Source organism: Petaurus breviceps, unplaced genomic scaffold, assembly GCF_028583685.1.
Source record: "Petaurus breviceps papuanus isolate PSGF00001 unplaced genomic scaffold, PetGlider_PUasm1.0 91133, whole genome shotgun sequence".
NCBI lineage: Eukaryota > Metazoa > Chordata > Mammalia > Diprotodontia > Petauridae > Petaurus > Petaurus breviceps.
The window spans coordinates 74783484-74805053 of record NW_027187419.1 but is presented as its reverse complement, the minus strand read 5'-3'; the positions used below and the strand labels follow the sequence as shown (position 1 = coordinate 74805053).

The 21570-nt window shown below is 37.6% G+C and overlaps 2 protein-coding genes across 2 annotated transcripts in view; one reads left to right on the top strand and one right to left on the bottom strand.

The window, feature by feature from the left end:
* RBM43 (RNA binding motif protein 43) overlaps window positions 1-7133 on the top strand; it is an 8925-nt gene extending 1792 nt beyond the window's left edge. The window contains exons 2-4 of the mRNA XM_069080458.1: window positions 1927-2137; window positions 3951-4042; window positions 5499-7133. Coding sequence (XP_068936559.1) covers window positions 1927-2137; window positions 3951-4042; window positions 5499-6260 — 1065 coding nt within the window. The 3' untranslated portion in view covers window positions 6261-7133. The remainder of the gene's footprint in view (window positions 1-1926; window positions 2138-3950; window positions 4043-5498) is intronic.
* The window catches only part of TNFAIP6 (TNF alpha induced protein 6), a 492222-nt gene that overhangs the window by 142614 nt on the left and 328038 nt on the right, over window positions 1-21570 (bottom strand). The window lies entirely within an intron of this gene.

Sequence of the window (21570 nt, the reverse complement as noted above, 5' to 3'; positions counted from 1 at the left end):
CTCAGAGAGAGGAGAGAAGGGAGGGGGAGAGAGAGAAGGGAGGAGAGAGATTTGCAAAAGCATCAGGCAAACCCAGCTTGTGTAAGTGCAAAAAAATAATTAAATTCAACTAGTCCTTAGTATATTATTTTACCTCAGACATTAGCTCCTTCTCATGTGTCTCAGATGTTAGCCTCCTTTAACACGCCTAAGTATTTTTTCCCTCGTTTAATTTTTCTGAGACCCTTTGTCTGGATCTCTCCTTTACCTCATACTTTTATACAATGTCTACTGTTGAATATATTTTATCTCCTTGAGGACAGAGACTATTCTGGTTTTTTTGTTTGTTTTTGGACTTCTATCTTCCACCAGGTTGCCACCGCGAAGATTCTTCCAGTGACTATTACAAGATAACAAATTATCTTAGCCATCCACTTTGGATTCCTTTTCTCTATTTCTGCCAGCATATCTGTAATGTTCCCTCAAGGCTCTGTCCTGGGGAACTTTTTTATTTTACTGTATTTTTTGCTTTTTGGAGGGCAATTGGGGTTGTGACTTGCCCAAAGTCACATGGCTAGTAAGTGTCAGAGGCTGGATTTGAACTCAGGTCCTCCTGACTCCAGGGCCAAAACTTTTTTATTCTTTAAGGGTTCTTACCCTGGAGTCTGTTTACTTAAAAAAAAAAAAGACTCTTTATAATTAGTTTCCTTTGTAATACTATGTATTTTATGAAGGCTTCACTGGATTGCTAAAGGCGTCCATCACACACACACAAAAGGAAGTTGATAATCCTTACATACTTTTACTTGGTGACTCCTGCTGTGTAGGTTTTAATTGTTATATCCATCCTATGAAGGTGTTTTTTTTAGTATTATTTATGAACTCACCCCTTATTCTCCAATATAAGAGTTATGGTGAACGGAATTTCCTTAGCAGTGCTGGGGAAACTGAACTGATTTCTAAGCCCTGGTTTGTTTTTCCTCTTCTTAAAAGTTTTTTTGTTGCTACATTTTGTTCTGACTTCCACTAACCTAAACAAGTATTCAAATACATGAACAAGAACCAAAGAAAGATAGTAAGAGAAAACACATAATCAAGAACAAAAATTGAAATAACTATTGAGAAAACAAAACCAAACCCAAATATATTGAATAAAGGCACAGAAAAGTGATTGTGAGTGATGTGTTCTTTTGGTGGTGCTTTGCTCACTCAGCATTGCTTACTAAATATATATGCAACAATTCTTTGAAGTCTTTCTACTTAGACTTTCTTACAGTGACATGATATTCCATCAATTTCCTATCATAGTTTAGCCATTTCTCAATCCTTGAACACATCATTTGTTTTTAATTTTGCTACTACAAATAGTGTTACTGTGAATATTTTTGTGCAGATGTGTTTTATCTTCCTGTCCCTAACCTTATTACTTGAATCAGTCAGTTAACAAGAATTCATTAAGCACTGCGCTAATCACAGGGAATACAGATATAAGCAAAAAGAGCCCTGCCTGCAAGGACCTTATATTCTAATGTGGAAGACCACACATAAAAAGAAGCTGAAAAAGGGTAAAGAGAGAAGGGGGGTGGGGGAGGAAAGGCATGATGGAGAAGCCCAAAGGAGTCTAGCCTGGTGGGAAATGAAGAGGTGGCTGGATTGGGCACCCTCTTTAAATGGAGGTTCTGGGAGGAGCCCTCTAATCTGAAGGAGGCCCTAAGGTCAAAAGGTACTTTCAGGGCTGAAGTGATTTTTAAAGATAAAAAGATTTCTGAGGCATAGCAGAGAAGACTGGAAGCATGCAGTTTGGTGGGGAAAAAATTATACCTTAGGGTGTAAACCTGTGGGATTAGAGTTCTTGATTTGCATCATTTACAGAGAATTCGAGGAGGTCAAAAGTCATTTGGGAAAAGCTTGTATTTTTTAAGGTACATTATCCCATTTCTTACACAGGCATCACTTCAAAATGTCAAGGAACCTGAAGCATATGAAAGGACAATCGTGGTTTCCAATATTCCTGTTGGAAATTATAATGATGAAGCCATGGCAGATATTCTGAAGAATTATTTCCAGAAGGTTAATGACAAAGATGGAGAAGTAGAAAATGTGACATATCCAACGAAAGTCGAAGGAGTTGCATTTGTGACATTCAAGGAAATAAAAGGTATTTCAAGATTTACTTCTTACAAATTAAAAAAAAATTACAGCAAAATGAGAAATCTAGATTGGGTAAATCATTGATAATTTTCCTCTTTTATATAATTGCTTAAATTAACTCAAAGAGAATACCAAAGAGGGGCAGCTAGGTGACACAGTGAATAGAGCACCAGGCCTGGAGTCAGGAGGACCTGAGTTCAAATTCAGCCTCAGACGCTTGACACACTTAGTTGCTGTGTGACCTTGGGCAAGTCACTAAACCCCAATTGCTTTGCCTTCCCCCTCAAAAAAAAAAAAGAGAGAGAGAGAGTACCAATGAAATGAGATTCAACCCGGGAGATGGAGAACAAAAACATTTAACCAGGAAATGGAAACCCAAAGTAAGTGAGGAGATAGTAGGATAGAACTTAGTTACTACTTCTGATAAATTCATGTCACCAGGTTCTTATGAGCTGCGTGATGAGATATAGAAATAACCCAGTGATCTTAAAAAATTTTTAGGAGTCCTTTTAGTTTGTGTGTATGGCAAGTTCAACATAACTTGGAACAACAGGATGTAGTAGTTAAAGCAACACTGGAATAAACTACCTTAATTTATAAAAGCAACATATTCAAAATGAAGTTAATGATCATAATTAATTCTGCCCTGATCAAACCCAGCATGTCAGGTATGAATGCCCTATATAAGGAATTTGAACCCAGATCCTCTGTTTCTAAATCCAGTACCATTACCACTGTGCCACACTGCCTTCTGTACACATCTAAGATGTTGCCATACATCGTCCTTTCCATTTTCATAACATTTCCACATCCACACAGCCATGAATAAGTTCTCATCCCATTTCCCTGGGACATTTAGAACAACCTTCTAATTAATCTTTCAACCTCAAGTTCCACCCCACTCCCTTATTCCAACTAACTGTTAAAAACGATTTTCCTCAAGAGAAGACCCAGTCCTGTCACTCTTCTACTCAGTCAACTTCACTGTCTTGTAAGTACCCGAGGGCAGGGACTGTCTTTTGCCTCTTTTTGTATCCTCAGTGCTTAGCACAGTGCCTGGCACATAGGCACTTAATAACTGTTGATTCAGTGGATTTTTATTTTCTCTAGGCCCAAATCTAAACTCTTCTGTTTGGCATTTGTAATTCTGTCACCATCTGCCATTACAAATTTATGACACATTCTCCGCACACACACTATGGTATAGTCAAATTGGCCTTCTTTTCTATCTATATATCTTTTTCATTGTTTGTCCTCCATACTTGAAATTCACTCCCTCCTAAACTTATCTTAGAAACCCTATTTTCCTTTAAGACTCAGCTCAAGTGACCTTTTACATGAAGCCTTTTTTCATACTCAAAGCTAGTAGTGCCCTCCACCCCCAAACACCTTACGTGTTTTTTTAGTATACATGTATATGCATATATTGTCACCACTGCAGAATGTAAGTTTATTATGGTCAAAGGCTGTTACGTTTTTGTCACTGTATCTCACCTGCCTGTCACAATACCTGCCACAGGACATGTGCTTAACAAATGTACATTAATTGATTACAAGACCTTTTCAATTCTGAGATCCTATGATTTTATGAAATAAAAATAGCTTTTCATTTGGGATAGGAAGATAATACTTCAGTACTAACAGAAGTTTATTCTTTAAAGCAAGATTTTCCATAACAGAGCATGCTTTTGGAAATGAGACTGCAAGTTTTACAAAATTACTGGAAGTAATGAATGTTTAGTTTAGATGTTTACTTTTGAGTGAAAAATTGAAAATTCATAAAAACAAGTGAAAGAATCTCTCTATTTTTTCCTACTTAGGTGTTGAGAACGTCCTTAAAAAGAAGAAACACAGTCTGACACTGGAGGGACAACTTCCAACTTGTCTCACTGTATCTCACTTTAGTGAAAACGTGAGTATGTGCCTTGTGCTAAGTATATTTCTGAAATTCCACAGCAAAAACTCATTTTTCTTTCCCCTCAAACTCTGCCTTCTTTCGTACTTCCCCAGTTTTGTCCAGGCCACCATCTTCCCAGCCATCTGGTCTTGTAACCTTTGTATCATCCTTGCCTCGTCCCTTGCCCTCATTCCATATATCTAATGTGTTCCTCATTCCTAACATTTCTCCCTTCACAGTCGCTCTCATATATTCCCCCTTCTCTCCACTAATACAGTCATCACCCTGGTGCAGTTGTTTATACCTTTCTCTGTTATTGCAATAATCTACTTACTGTTCTCCCTGCCTCAGATCTCTCATTCCAGTCCATTCTCTGTTAAGGTTTGACCATGTTCTTCCCTTACTCCCTTCGCTCAGTAAACTCCAATGGCTCTCTTTTACTTTTATGATCAAAAATAAAATGTTATGTTTGGTATTTAAAGCCCTTCACAACCTTGCCTTTTCCCATCTTTCCAGTATTATACTTTACTCACTTTTTTGCACTCTACAATGAAGTGACCCTGGCTTTCTTTTTCTCACTTCTCTTTGTCTTTTTATTTGCTGATCCCATGCTTGGAATCGTTTCACTCCCCACCTCCACACACTGGGCATTCCTGGCTGGCTTCCTTCAAGGCTCAGCTCAAATCCTGCCTTTTGCCGGAGACCTTTCCAGGTCCCCCCATGCCTCTTCCTCCTCCTACAGTGGGTGGTACCTTTCCTCTGGTGCTACCTTCTAGCTACTCTCTTTCTTTATCTTGTATTTACCAAACTAGTTTGTCTGTTGTCTTCCCCATTAGAATGTAAGCTCCCTGAGGGGAAGGATCGAATTTTCCCTTTCTTTGTATCCCCTTCACTAATCACAGTGCCTGGCACTTATAAAATGCGAAATAAATGCTGGTTGACTGACTGACAAACCACACAGCCTACATTCATGTAAGGGGAAAAGTTTATACAGAATACAGATTTTCAGCCTTTAAAAATTTGGTTTATACTTCTGAGATATTGTCATATGTGTTTTACATTTATATTGGTTAATTAAAATATGTAAACATTGTGGGGGGGAAGTCCACTTCTAGCATAAGGTGATATTTTGGAAAAGGCTCAGAGGATCTGGATAAATACAAGATAGGGACTTTGAGCAAGAATTCCTATAACAAGAAGAGGTGAACAAGAACGTAGGAGGAATTAAGGAAAACAGTCTTCAAAGGCAGTTTGATTTGAAAAAATGGATTCAGAATTTTGGCCTTGGTATACAATGTGATAGGAGATTAGAAACAGGAAGTGAGACAAGAATGTGATTGCATTACTTCAGATGAAAGCTAATTAGGGCCTAGACTACTAAGTCAATAGACATAAGAAGAAGGGAAAGTTGCACTTTGAATACAGATCTTCTGAATACTTCTATTTCAATTTCTTTCCTTTCAAATTTTAGGTCATTCGTTGTATTTTTGTTCACCTTGATTTATCCATTTTTGGAAAGGAAGTTATTCTAGAAAATCTGGTGACAGAACTTAAGGAGAAAATTCCATCCTTGAAATTCTACCTTGTGGAACCCAATGGAAGGGTCATTGTCAAAGGGTCATTTTTAGCGATCAAGAAGCTAAAGGAATTTCTGTTGTTAAGGGCCAGTTCTCTTCATGGAAACAACACAAATTGTGTCGATCTGAGAAACAGGAAGAAAAAGGAAATCTCTTCAGAATGGAGCTCATCTACGTCCTCAGGCCAGCCAAAAGCTACTGGAAATGAACAGATAATTGTGCTTGATACAGATGTATTTAAATACATGAAGCTTGGTAACCAAATGTATGAAAAGATTTTAAAAGACTTTAATGTCTTGAGTCAGGAGATAGTTAATGATGAAGTCACCACAATATGTTTAAGAGCTGCTCAGGCTGATTCTCATTCTGATCACTTGAAAAAAGTGAAGGAATTAATTGAGGAGTTTTCATACACTCTTTCCCTTGAGCTTCGAAAAGAGACAATATCTTTGGAAGGAAAGGCTATGAATGAAAGCAATCAGATTGTGTTGGCATGTGAAGTGTTGAAGCCACAGTATCCCCAGATTCTGATAGAATGCAATTCTAAGCATATTGACATCATAGGGAATGCCAGTGATACTTATCAGTTCAAAAAACTTGTCCTGAAGGCTGCAGGGAAGAAAGGCAACTTCAGAAACCACAATGACTCTAGCTAAAATGTCCAAGGACTCTCAAATCTTTCCACATAACCAGTAATTTCTTAGGAAAAGATAGATTTAAATCTATCCTTTAGAACATCTAGATGGTCATCATTATGTTTCTGTCAGTATAGTAACATGTAAAAAAAACCATGGTTTGCTTCCAAATAGAATGCCAACACAAACCATGTAAGATTGAGACTTAGAGATATTTCAAAATCGTATCACCATTAATTAACAAATATCCACTGTAGTTAGACTGCTTGATATTTGAACATTATTTGTGATTTTGGGCATGCTATTCTTCAATTTTCTCCCCAAGGACTCTGTTGTTGTGGTTGTTTTAAATAGATTTCTATTGAAATCTTTTGTTGTTATATTGCTTACATTTCCTCCTTTTCCTTCCCTTTGCCTCTTCCTTAAGCCATCCTTATAACAAAGAGAAATAAGTAAAGAGGATGAGAAAAAAAATCAGCAAAACCAGTCAACGTAGTGGAAAAATATGACATTGAATGCATTGTTCTGAACACATGACAACCACCCCCTTAAGCCCTTCTCTCTAAAGGAAGGACCGGTGAGGTGTCCTATCAGATTTTTTCTTTGGTGACAAGTTTCATCATTACAATTTCTTGACATTCAGTTTTGATTGTACTTTCTATTTACGTGTTGTAGTCTTCGTGTTTGTTGTTTTTCTGACTCTGTTTATTTCACTTTGTATCAATTCCTGTAAGTCTTAACCTGATTCTCTGTAGTCATTAAGTGCATAATTTTTGATAGCATACTAATATTCCATTTTATATGTCCAAATTTGTCCATCCATTTTGCAAATGCTAAGTATCAACTGTGTTTCTAGTTCCTTGTTGAAATAAAAGTGAAGTGCTGATATAGATATTTTGATGTCTGTGGAATCTTTCTTTTATGTCAATGACCTTACCCCAAAAGTCTTAAGTAAAAAGTGGTTTTCTTGCAGTTGCTATATAGAATTTGGCAGAAAAGGAAAGTACTTTTGTTTATTTTCTTATTGTTTGATAAAATTATTAAAGATGAAGAATTTGAAATAGAAAGATTTTTGAGAAGCTGTTTCCCACTAATGAGCCTTCTCCTCTTGCCTGTGGGACCTGCTGTGAAAATCCTTTATTTGGTTTGTAAAGCTCTTAATAACACGTCCCCCTCCTAGCTTCCCAGTTTTCTTACTTCCTAGCGCTCTTCCCCTCCACCCCCCACATACTCCTTGATCCAGTGACATTAGCTTTGTTATTCCTTGAATAAGACACTCCCATCTTCCAGTGCTAGGCAGTTTCACTGACTTTCCCCCATGGCTGTAACTCTTGTCCTCTCCTCATATCTTCCTTCCAGCTTCCATGATTTTCTTCAAGTTTCAGCTGAAATCCAAGTTTTTGCAAGAAGCCTCTCTCCCAGTCCCTCTTACTGCTAGTGCCTTCCCTCTGTGGTTTATCTCCAATTTATCTCGTGTATATGGTTTGTACATAGTTGTATGTGTTCTCTCCTATTAGATTGTAGCTCTTAGAGTGGAGGGATTATTTTTTTACCTTTCTTTTTGTATCCCCAGTGCTTTGCACAGTGCTACTAGGAGCTACTTGTTAAATGCTTATTGATTTATTGACAGATTAGTCTATTTCCAGAGCTTATAGAAAGTTAATAAACGAAAGAAAAAAGGGACTTTAATGAACCAATGGTAGAACTGTACACTTGTCCAGCCATTCTGAAAAATTTGGAACTATGTTCCAAAAGGCACTAAACTGGGCATATACCCTTTTATCCAGTGATAACAATTACCAGGCTTATACCCCTAAAGAGAAAAAAGAAAGAAGGAAAGGACCCATATGTACAAAAATATAGCTGCCATTTTGTAGTGTCAAGGAAGTAGAACCTGAAGGGCTACCCATCAACTGGGGAATGGCTGAACAAATTACAGAATATGCATATAATGAAATGCTGCTATCCTGAGAGGACTGAAGGGATGGGTTCAGAAAAACATGGGGAGACTTGTGTGAACTGATGCAGAATGAGGTGAAACGAATATAGAGAGCAATTCATACAGTGACAATATTATTAGGATGAACAATTTTGGAAGTCTTAAGACTGCTAAGTGTAATAACCAATTATGATTCCAGAAGAACTATGCTATCCATTTCCAGACAAAAGGATGAGACAAACTTTTGGACATGGTCATTGTGGGAATTTGTTTTGCTTGACTTCATATTGTTACAAGGGTTTTGTTTTTTTCTTTTAAACTGGTTGAGGGTGTGTGGAAGGGAGAGAAAATAAGTGATTCTTAGCTGAAAAATAAAATAAAAAAATGAATTCAAGAAAAGAATAAGGTAATTATATTTTATTTTTTGTTATGCATTCTTTAAGAATGAAAATCAGCTGGACATAAGATTAATATGAGTGGCTTTTCTTTCTAGAAGCTATCAGGCCATTGCTCTACAAATTCTGTCTAATGCATTGAAAGGTGCCTCCCCCAAGGCAAGGAGCAGATTGAAAAAATTATTTTTTGGAGAGGTGAGAAAATAAATGAGCAGTTGTCTTTTGCCAATGCAGGGTTTTATTTCTCTAAATTTTAATTCTAAACTAATTTTAGGTAAAGTGGGAATTCCTTGGGAAGACTAGTTGTTTGATAAGTACTTGTGTTTATGTAATTGATTACAAAGGAAACAAATATGAATGTATTCATTTGAATTATTTTAAATAAGAGAAAACTTGTTTTTTTCCTTTTCTCTTAAGATCTAAATTAGTTTATCATTTTAGATTTAAGAATTATATTTTAGTTTGTTATAAATGGATAAAAACATTTCCATTTTTGGAATGCTACATCCATTAAAGTTTGAATGAGGTGTTTTAAGGTTGAATGAGGGATTTTTAGATTAACGTGGTCTATTTCATCTTTGAATATAAGCTAGAAGTTACATATGACTAGGTCAAGAAATATGTGACAGAACTGAGAAAAAGTTTATTTTTGTTAATACAGTTATTCTTCCTATATTGGATTGCATGCTGCCATGGGCGGGGGGGGGGGGGGGGAGGAGAAAGGAGAGGGAGGTGGAGAATATTTGGAAATTTAAGGGATTGTGGAACTGAATGTTGTAAACTAAAAGTAAATAAATAAATTTAAAAATATAGTTATTCTTCACAAATGTATAAAGTGAATACAGATAATGTATTGCTTTAGTAAACATCTATTTCTAGAGAATGAAGTTATTTCAATGATCTGGCTAGTGCTACATTGTAAAAATGATTTGATAAAAATGACTAATAGTAATTCTTGAGAATGCCTCCGTAAGCATGCTTCGCCATGTCCCTATTTAATTAAGAGTCAGTCTGTTTAGCAAAGACATTGTTCTTACCATACACTACTTATGTATAGTAAAACTTCAAATATCTTTACAATGTGGAGCTCTTAAGAAAGCTTTACATGTTTTTCAAAGTACAGTTAAAATTTTTATTTACAGCAAAGAGACCCCCTTCACCACTGATGCTTAATCTGTTTTTCCACGAAGCCTAGATACTACTATTTCATTTTAAAATTCTTTTTTTTTTTTAAGCAATTGGGGTTAAGTAACTTGCTCAAGGTTACACGGCCAGGTGTTTCTGGGTGGGTGCTAAGTGTCTGAGCCTGGATTCGATCCCAGGTCATCCCGACTCTTACTTGGCTCTTACTTGCTGTGCTACCTGGCCGCCCCCAAATTTTTCTTTTTTATTAAGAACTTGACAAACACCAACAATTATACACCTTTCAACAGTACTACAGTTTCAATGAAATATAAAATACCTGTAAGATGATCTTCAAATTACCCTTTACCACTACAAGTCAGCACATTATGGCGTTAGTTAATAGCCTAGAGCAATGAGAGGTTAAATGACCTGCTCAACTGGGTCACCCCATCAGTGTGTCAGAGGCGGGATTTGAACCTAGGTCTTCCTGAATGAGGCCATTTACTCCTCTATCCCCTTGCTACTTCTCCTGGCTCTGAGAACAGTGATCATATCAACACTACAATTTCTGGGAAAGGGTAAGAATACCTTAATCAATTATCAATTATTCTAGATCTTCAATTACCATTTTCTCTGACTTCCTTGTCCAAAAGAGTTCTTTCTCTTCATTGTTCATATATGTGTATGTGCACATGTGCACACACATGTATACGTATATACATGTGTGCATATATACAAACAGACACACGTGTGTGTACATACATAGTTTTACCCCCCTAGAACATAAGGTGCTTAAGGACAGATATTATATTGATTTTTCATATTTGAATCCCTAACACTTAGCACAATGCTGTAGTAAGCACTAAATAAATGCTTTGTTCATTCCTTCATTCATTCAATCATTCCTACCTCTTTGAGGATGAATGGTTGAGTCTCACTGATCAAATATGAATTGATTAAGTTGGGTTGTTGTGAATGTGTTCAGAATGAATTTGTTGACTCAGAAAATTGTGACTTGCAGCCACACCTTTGTGCTGGGCCTTTCCTCCCTCCCCTTTTTTTTGTCAGATCCAGAGAGAGCTGAGCATAAATCAAAGACCAGAGACTTGAGAACAGGATTTAGTACCTGGAGAGGATGGTAGTGGTGGTGCCTGTGCATTAGGAGGACTTTCCCAGTACCAACTGAATATATCTACTCCTCAGGCCCATTAAAGTAGCCTTTCAGTCTAAAAGATGGCACTAGGTAGGGCAGTGGTAGTGTGGAGAGAGCTCCTGGACTCCTGAGTTTCTGGACTCTGTGTATCTGGACCCTGCCATGGAGAAGCAGGGTCAGAGGGTGTAGGGGTAAGGTAAGCCCCTCTGTGAGGAATAAGATTATACAAACCAAGGCCCCAACTCAATATGACCTTTCTATTCCTGAGCTGTTTGGGAACAGGGATCCTGAGAACTTGAGGGCTGCTCCTCTCCTGGGATCCTGGCCAGGTCCTTGAGAAGAGATATGATAATAGCCCAACTCCTGAAACTAGCCATTCCAAGGAAACATCACTCTTGGGGGGGCTTGGAGGGATTGGCCTCCATCCCAGGCCTCACACCAGATATGATGCTTGCTAAAAACACCTGGCAGTATGCCCTCTTTGTTCTCAGCACGACTTAAACTGTAAGATTCAGACCCCAAATTGGAATCTCACCCATGCAGGAGACATCTTGCCTGGATGCAGGACCCTGACAGCTGTACTGATTCTCCAGCTTGTGTGGTCAGGTGTTGGTGCTTCCCTGCAATGGTGATGTTTGTAAATATATCTCTCCACTATTAATCATAGTTGCTCTTATTCTGCTATCTTTAAGCCTCTTACTCTGTTATCTCTGGTTTCTTTCTCACTTGCCTATATATACATATATTCTGAATAAATATTCTAAAGAAATTGCCTTGGGTCTTTCTTGGAGTGCCGAGCGTTCCCTTTACCCAAATCCTGAACCTCCTTAATCAGACAGAGGTACATTATAGTTCTGTCTGCTTTCAATCACGAGATCCTCATGGTCTCTGGAAAGGAGAATTATATGGCTAAGTGATGGGAATTCTGGAACTTCAGTTTCCCAGATAGAAAACAAGAATATTCCTGGGCAATATTAAGTCTCTGGAGAGTTTGAGAACCCAGCTTTCTAGAGAGAAAAGGGGTGGTTCCTGAGAAGTGTAAGACTAAGAATTTCCTCTGTCATTCCCCAAATCAAGAGCTCTGGGACCTCTTTTTTAAAGAAAAAGCAAGCATTTCACAAGCAGCTCCAACTTCTCTTGGGGAGAAAAAAAAGAATTATTCTGTGGAACCAAAGTTGCAGGAATTCTAAGAAATTGAGCCAGAACATCAAGAGACTGAGTCTTGATATGGGGAAGCAAAAGACAGGGATTTTTTCCACTAGTTATTACTGTGAGGTATTTGGACAGTTCAAGTCTAATGGTAAAGAATTGCTTCTCTAGCAACCCCTAGGTTGTTTTCCTTCTAGAGGAAGACTGCACTCTATAAAGCTGGAAACACATATATCTCAAGAGTATATCTTAGGATTTATCACTGTGTGTGTGTATGTGCCCTAGAGCATGCATATGTGGGAGGGTGGGAGGTTACCTCTCTAAGATTATTTTTATTGTATTTCTAGGTGGATCTCAAAGCAAAGGGTGACATTATGAATCAGAAATGTCTCCTTGGAAGAAAAGTGGGACTCAATGGAAAGGGAAAATTATATCAATTTTTAAATGCCATTGTAACTTCTTCATGTGTTTTCCAGTATTTTTTGGCAGAGTGAAATGAAGGCTATCTCGTTCCCGATGTATGCATCGTAGGGGAGCTGCAGACCATTTTATACAAATCTATGGAGATCCAGTCATGACCTATATTTGGATTTCATTCAATTAATCTTAGGAACAGCCCAAAATATTTTAAACACCAAAATAAGTGGTCTAAGCATTATTTGATTCATAGCGTCCTCCACCACCTTTTCTACTGCTGTGAAATAACTGTGGACCATTATGCATTTTTCTTTGTTTCATGGATTCCATGGCCAAAGAAGTCATCAGCAAGTTATAGCCTACTGATGATGAAGTTTTGCAGAGTTAGGTTGATTGATCCTTTGACAGTAAATATAACTTTTTATAGGGATTTTACTTAAAATCTTTTCAACATGGTAGAATTTGATAGTTTTTGGGTCACTGATAAAGCTTTCAGTAATTTAAGGTAAATTTTATTCCACGGTGAATGATCAGGATAGAGCTTTTGTGGCGGACTTTTTTTTTTTTTGAGGCATAGCACATAAGAATGTTGGACCTGGAGTCAGCAAGGTTCAAATTCAGCCTTAGACACTTACCAGTTAATGTTGAGGATTAAATGGGTTAATATATCTAGGACACTTCATGGACCTCAAAGTGCTATCTATATAAATGCTAGCAATTATTAGAATATATATGTATATATATATATATATATATATGTATGTGTGTGTGTGTGCGCGCATTTGTGCATATGGTGCATATGAATACTAGTATGTATATAACTATTAGTTGATTAAAAAATTTTTTTTTGGCTTAGACTTCTGATTTCATTTATGTGGGGAATTCTTTGTTTTTCAAATTTAATTTTAATTTGATTTTTCTCAATTACATTTAAACAGAAATTTTTATCATTCATTAAAAAATATTTTGTTTCAAATTCTTTCTCTCCCTTCTTCCCCCTCCTTGAGAAAGCAATTTACTATAGATTATGCATGTTCAGTCACTGAAAACTTTTCCATATTAGCCATGCTGCAAAAGAAAATATAGACTAAAACCCCCTAGGAATAATAAAGTAAAAAAAATGCTTTAGTCTGCTTTCAGATTCTATCAGTTCTCTGGAGGTGGATAGCATTTTTCATTGTAAATCCTTTGGAATTGTCTTGGGTGATTGTATGGCTGAGGATAGTATTCACAATTGATCATTGTATGATATTGCTATAACCATGTACAATATTCTCCTGGTTCTGCTTATTTCACTTTGCATCAGTTCATATGTCTTCCCAGGTTTTTCTGAAAGCATCTGTAATGTTAATGAGATATAAGATCTTTGCTGCCCATTAATAGGCCTCACATGGAACCCATTAAGGGAAGCTTGCTTAGGGGAGGCTTGCTGGTAGGAAGGCTTTCACACCTTTTGTTAATTTCTAATTAGGCACTGAGTCATGAGGGTTGTGATGCCCTCTGGCTCTAAGAAGGGTATGTATACCTGAGGTTAGCATTTTGCTTTGGGGCTCATTCATTGGAAGTATTCTTGTGATTTGACCAGATGAGACTCTGGGTAGTTGTTAAGGAGCCCCTGGCTTTGAAAAGCCCAGATGTTGTTGCTTCTCTCTCCGATAACTACATATGTATTGCCTTGGTCAGACAGTTTAATCTGTTTGTTGATGTGTACTAATTTCTCAGATGGTTAGAAGACTTGTCTGTTGGTCTTTATTTCTCTGCTTGCATTTTCTCTGAAGTTCAGGGTGCTGACTTTTTTCCTGGACTAATGAATGTAATTAAAAAGACTGTTGACCTCTTGAGAACTATCTTTCCTAGTAAAGCAGATCTAAGAACCTGTGCTAGCAGCCATCCTGGGTATGCCAGTGTGGTTGCCACTACAGCATCCTGCTCATCATTTCTTTAGCATGATAGTATTCCATCACAATTGTATAACACAACTAGTTCAGCCATTTCCCAACTGATGAGCATCCCCTTGATTTCTAATTTTTTTCCCATCACAAAAAGAACTGCTATAAACATTTTTGTACAATAGGTCCTTTTCCTTTGATTTCTTTGGGCAATAGACAATAACGATGTTTCAAAGAATATGTACAATTTTATAGCCCTTGGGGCATAGCTCCAGATTGCTGCACAGAATGGTTGAATCAGTTCATAACTCCACCAACATATTTTCCACATCCCTTTCAGCATTTATCATTCTCCTTTTATGTCATACTAGCCAGTCTGATAGGTGTGAGGTAGTACCTCAGAGTTGTTTTAGTTTGCATTTCTCTGATGAATAGTAATTCAGATAATTTTTTATATGACTATAGCTAGCTTTGATTCTTCTGAAAACTGCCTGTTCATTTCCTTTAGCCATTTATCAATTGGGGAATGACTCCTGTTCTTATAAGTTTGACTCAGTTTTCTGCATGTTTGAGAAATGAGACCTTTTTCTGAGAAATATGCTGTAAATCTACCCCCTCCCAGTTTCTTTCCTTCTAAATGTGGCTCATTGGTTTTGTTGGTACAAATCCTTTTTAATTTGATGTAATCAAAATTATCCATTCTATATCTGGCAATGCTTTCCTATCTCTTGTTTAATCATAAATTCTTCTCACATCCATAAATCTGACATGTAAAATATTCCATGCTTACCTAATTTGCTTGTAACTCTTATCTTGGTATAAGATGTGAGATGATGGTTTGTACCTAGTTTCTGCCAAACTATTTCCCATTAATTTTGTCAGTGATTTCTTTTTTTTTTTTTTTAAGCAATCAGGGTTAAGTAACTTGCTCAAGGTTACACGGCCAGTTATTTCTGGGTGTGGTGCTGAGTGCCTGAGCCCGGGATTCGATCTTCAGGTCATCCCAACACTAGAGCCGGTGCTCTTACTAGCTGAGCCACCTGGCCGCCCCAAACAATTGGGGTTAAGTAACTTGCTCAAGGTTACACAGCCAGGTGTTTCTGGGTGGGTGCTAAGTGTCCGAGCCCGGGATTCGATCTCCAGGTCATTCTGACACTGGAGCCGGTGCTCTTACTTGTCAGTGATTTCTTATTCCAAAATCTTCAATCTTTGGGTTTGTCAAACGGTAAGTTACTATGGTCATTTATTACAGCATCCATAGCCCCTGTAGGAAGAAGTTGGAATTGGAGATATACTGAAGTTGGAGATACATATGAAAGAAAAGGTTGGATGCAGGGGGAAATCTCTGTTGGTAGAACTATTGTTTCAACCATTCTGGAAAGCAATTTGGAATTATACATAAAGTGCTATGCAACAGTGTATGCTCCTCAATGGAGCTATGCCACTACTATTCTTAAATCCCAAGGAGATGAGAAAAGAGGAAATGGTTTTATATGTGGAAATATATTTATTGCAGTTCTTTTTTTATGGAGGCAAAACAACAACAATGAAAAGAAATTCAGGGGATGTTTATTAATTAGTAGATGACTGAACAAATTGTAGAATATGAATGAAATGGAATAGTATGCTATAAAAGTGAGAAAAAAGATAATTTAAAAGATTCTTGGAAAGATTATGAACTAAGGCAGAGTAAGTGAGCAGAAGAAAAAGAACTATTCATACTATAATATCAATATTATAAAAATGCATAGTTTTAAATATGCATATAACCTGATAAAGAATGAAATGAGCAGAACATTCTGATCAATGCAATGGTCATCCATTGTTGCTGTTGTTGTTGTCCAATAGTGTCCAACCTTTTGTGACATTGTTTGGGGTTTTCTTGGTAAAGATTCTGAAGTGGTTTGACAGTTTCTTCTCCAGCTCATTTTATAATGAGAAAATGGAGGCAAAGAGGGTTAAGACACTTGCCTAACCTCACACAGCTAGTTAGTGTCTGAGGTCAGATTTGAACTCAAGAATGATGATGAGCCTTCCTGACTCCAGGCCCAGCAGATGCTTTATCCACTGTGCCACCTAGCTGCATCTATGATTATAGAGGACCAATGATGAAGCATGCCATTTACTTTTTGACAGAGAGGTGATGGATTCAGGATGAAGACTGAGACATTTTTTTTGGATATGGCCAATGAGAAAATTTGTTTTGTTTAACTATGTATACATATTTATTACAAGGCTTTTGGTTGTTTTTTTTTTTTATGGTTTTGGGGGTGGGAGAGAGAGAAAATAGGGTTCTGTTAATTAAAAAAGGAAACAATATATAAAAAGAAAAGTATCTACATAGTCCAAGAAAAATTTCTTGCTTTACGTGACCAGAGCAACTCTGGGTAAATGGGAAGTCAGGTCTTTTTCAGCCAAAAATTTTAAGCGTTAATGATGTCTTTGCTTTTTCTAATTTTTAAGGTGGTATTGCTTTTCACAAGTCACTAAAACTATGCATTCCTGGAAGGGGAATGAAAACTGAACTAAAGTCAAACAAGACCTTGACCTCCATATATCCAAGCTGTTAATTGAAGCCACTGATCTTGAATTGTAGTAGATAAATATATTACATTTTCCTTTGGTGCAATGGCTAAAAAAATCTGAAGTTGAATAGCACAAATGAGTAGAGTTGGTCTCCTGTGCATATCACGTGAATGTGTGGAGTATTTTCATTAGGGTTCTTGACATAAGGTCAAGGAAAGGTTAAATGTGATGCTGCCATATTTGGATTGTTAATCAAAAGTGGATGTTCCAGTACAGAATTACAGTACTGGGTTAATTATAGTCACTAAGTCAGACTGTAAGCAGAAAAGACTGAATTGAACACTTTACCATCAAGAGAAACTTATATTTTTAAAATCTAAGAATGGAATGTAAAATGCTTATAGATCTTATATTTAAAAAGTCCTTAATGTGTATTAATTAAAATACTGTTTCTTTATGACCTGACTTCAGCATGTTTTTTTTTCTTAACAAAGATAACTGATCCCACCTCTATACCTAGAAACCATTGTCTAGAGCCATAACTAGCATGGCAGAACATAGGCTTTTTTGTGCTAGTGTGCTGGCTATTTCCTCCTCAGGGTGCATGATTTTTGCTTATAGGGACTGCCATCCTTACACTTCAGTGTTCAGTCTATTGTGTCACATAGCAGGACTACACCCTGGCCACTAATCCCAGGATCCCATTGCTGTAGTGTTCCTCACTTAGGATTCTCCTTTCCCTTTATTCCCTAAGAGGTCACAGGGAGATGGGCTATGTCTTCTTTTTTGGGTTCAGATTAGTGAGGATTTTTGTGGTCAAGCTGTCTTTCTGTCTCATCCCCAACCAAATTCGTCCCAGGAAAGCTTCTGCTCTTATCCCATTGGTTCAATTTCAAGTAGAAACTAGAGCCTGAGATATTTACAAGTGTTATACAGTAGGTCTCCTAGAATCAGTTTTTTTTTTTTTTTTAGTGTTCACCTTTCCATATACAAGGTCAGTCAGAATTTTTTTGGAATACATCCTGTGGAAGGTAGACTGTGTAGGAAATTATTATCCTCAATGGGAAGAGAAAAAAGCATTTATATAACACCTACTATGTGCATTGGATTTAATATCGACAGACCTGGGTTAGAATTCTGACTCCAATTCCTAATTGAATGAAAAAGCACTCTCATTGGGCCTCAATTTTTTCAGCTATAAAATGAAACATATGATCTCTAAGGTTCCAAATTCTTTGATTCAAACATTATTTTCTGCCAGAATTTGAATGCAGTCTAGTATTCCTGCTCATCATTTTGTCATTACTTAAATCATATAACTAATACAGTGAAATATATTATTAGTAGGGACTTGGATTTCATTGTTACTGGGTAGTTGGAACTAATCTGAATCTGCTAAAGATTAAGTCAGTGTAGACCCCAGACTGAGGCAGCACTAATGGAGTGATATCAATTCACTGAGAAACATAGACAGTTTGGAAAGTTCAGCATGCTAGTTCATCAGGGTGGAGTGTCATAATCTTCAGGGGGATTGTGGAGTTCATCCAGAGCCTAACCCTTCCTGTTGAAGAAAGATCAGGTTAGTGACTATAAATGTTGCCTGGTGATTAAATTCAGATGGTGCCTATTAGGGAAAATGGCTCCTGAAAAGCTACTCACAATGGACACCTATACCTGCTAGGGAGTGGCAAGCCTGACAGCTAATGAGGGTAGATGTAGAAACCTCTCTCTGGGCAAAGGTTTGAATTGCTTTGCTTGAGGGTACTTTTGTGAGTGCTAGAATTAGAGAGAGGTCCTGTTTTCATGGCCAAAGAACTTGCTTTAGTGTGGGAATTTAAAAGTATCTTTGTATTGCTCTGATCATCAGGCAGAGTGGTATATATGGATTGTACCCTGAAAGGTAACTTTAGAAGGATATTTAATCTGGGCCTAGTAAGAAAACTAACTTTTATATTTTTTCTTTATTCTTTTAATTGTATTATAATAGTATTATATAGCATATATATTATACAGTATGCTAGTATTTAATAGTATATTCCTACTATTCCTTTACTATTTTAATCATGTTATTGCTCTGATTGCTTTATCATTAGACAAGAGAAAAATGGGCAAGGTACATATTAGGAATCTGTATATGTGTGGGGTTTTTTGAGTTATGTAGAAAATAGCTTGGGAAAGTGTTTTTTTTTTTTTAAAGCAATCGGGGTTAAGTAACTTGCTCAAGGTTACACGGCCAGATATTTCTGGGTGTGGTGCTGAGTATCTGAGTCCAGATTTGATCCAGGTCATCCCGACACTGGAGCCAGTGCTCTTAGTCGCTGAGCCACCTGGCCACCCCTAAGCAATCGGGGTTAAGTAACTTGCTCAAGGTTACATAGCCAGGTGTTTCTGGGTGTGGTGCTGAGTATCTGAGCCCGGATTTGATCCAGGTCATCTCGACACTGGAGCCGGTGCTCTTACTCGCTGTGCTACCTGGCCGCCCCAAGAAAATGTGTTCTAATCAGAGGTTCATAACTTTTTTGTGTGTGTCCTAGACCCCTTTGGGAGTCTGGTGAATCCCATGAACACTTTTTCAGAATGATGTTAAATGCATAAAATAAAATATGTAGAATTACAAAGGAAAGCAAAAGTTAGCAGCAATAAAGAAGCATTTTTTTTTTCCCCATTCAAGTCCATGGATCCCCTGGAAAGCTCCTTAGGTGATAGTGAGCCCCAGACTGACATTGTATATTTTAAATAGTTCCTGATGAAATTATACTTATAAGGATATTTAACATAATAAGTGATAGTATTTTTTGGGATATGGGGACACATATGTTTATTTCCCCATAATCTGGATGACTAAAAATTCTTAGACTGATGGATGGCCCATTGAAGAGATTAATTTTGTTAAGCTTAAGTCCTATTTAGTCCTAATGACTATTCTACTAGGTCTGGCAAGGGCTCGGCCTGTATCAGCTCAACACTTCCCAGACAGAGTAAATACAGAATGACCCTGGATAGAAAGGAAGGAAGGCATGTAGTTAATGGGTATCTTACAGGGTGTCCCAAAAGTCTTAGTGAAGTTTTGTGTTTTTGAAGCCTATTGTATGCTACTGTCTCATGGGAGCACATAGGGACTTTACCTTTGGGAGAGCTGACATCCTCATGTTCATTTGACTAGTATTTAGGTTGTTGTTGTTGTTTTTAAAGAAATTGGGGTTAAGTAACTTGCTCAAGGTTACATGGTGTAGCAGCAAGCACCCCAAGTGTCCTCAGGGTTTGCTTCCACCACAGGTTCTTGGATCTGCTTTGTTAAAGGAAAGCAACTAAAAATGGGTTAACAAGCTTACTTTAATCAGTTAGACATATATCGTTTACCTTGTTCAGGGGAAAAAGGTCAGCACCCCGAACTTCAAAGTATACAGGCAGAATTATCAAGACAGAAACAGATCAAGTAGACAGATTTCCAAACTGTCCAACCATTACATCCATACCCAGTCAACATCTGGGTTTCAACATCTGGGTTTTTCAAAGCCGGGGGGGGGGGGGCTCTGGAAAACAGCTTCCCAGAATCCAGATCAAATCACAGAACACTTCTCAAAGTGAGCCCCCCCAAAAAAGCTACACATCAGGGCTTATATAGCCTTCTCCTGGCTCAGAGAATGTAACAACCTTATTGACTCACTGGCCAATCAAGAAGTATCTACTGAAAAACAAGCCTCCCACCCCAGGCTTCAGGTGCACTTTAGCCTAGGGGCAGGGAAGATCTTCCAAATTTGCATTCCCATTACACATGGCCAGTTATTTCTGGGTGTGGTGCTAAGTATCTGAGCCCGGATTTGATCCCTAGGTCATCCTGACACTGGAGCCAGTGCTCTTACTCGCTGAGCCACCTGGCCGCCCCTAAGCAATTGGGGTTAAGTAACTTGCTCAAGGTTACACGGCCAGGTGTTTCTGAGTGGGTGCTAAGTGTCTGAGCCCGGGATTCGATCCCCAGGTCATCCTGACACTGGAGTTGGTGCTCTTGCTCGCTGTGCTACCTGGCCGCCCCTGTTGTTTTTTTTTAAGCCGCATGTAAAGAAGAAAGAATGATGAATCCCCTTGAATGGAATAATACCTTTTATAATCCTGATTATGTGGAGAAGCAATGGAAGTCAGGAAATCTGCCTTTCATTTCTAGGTACTTTGGCAAAAGACTTTCACCTTGTATGACTGACTAATTCAAATCCTTGGGAAGGGGGTAAAGAATCTAGTTAGCATTATTTAGTGGTTATAGTTAGATATTCAGGAAAGACAATTTGGAGTCAATCCTGGGACATAAAAGATTGTTCAATTTGTGCTTGGCTTCTTGGCTGACATCCCACTATGGATAGACATTCAACTAACATGTGGTTTAAAGTGCTTGTGCTGGAGGATAATCTTGACTTTATTACTCTTCCAAAACTTAGGTAGGATGGTGTCCCATGAGAGGGGACAAGAGAAGAGTCAATACTTATGGAGATTATAGTGTGGGCTAATGTTGAGAATTGACTAAAGGTTTCTGGACCATGTACTATGTCTTATTTATTGAATTAACTTATTTTGTTGTTGTACAAAAATGAGATAAAGTTATAGCAATCATGGATTAGACTAAAATTTAGAAGTAGCAGGAGCCAGGATGATGAGTTTGAGTAGGCCCAAGGGTAGATCTTGACCTTTGGGATTATCTTTTTCTTTCTTTCTTTCTTTCTTTCTTTCTTTCTTTCTTTCTTTCTTT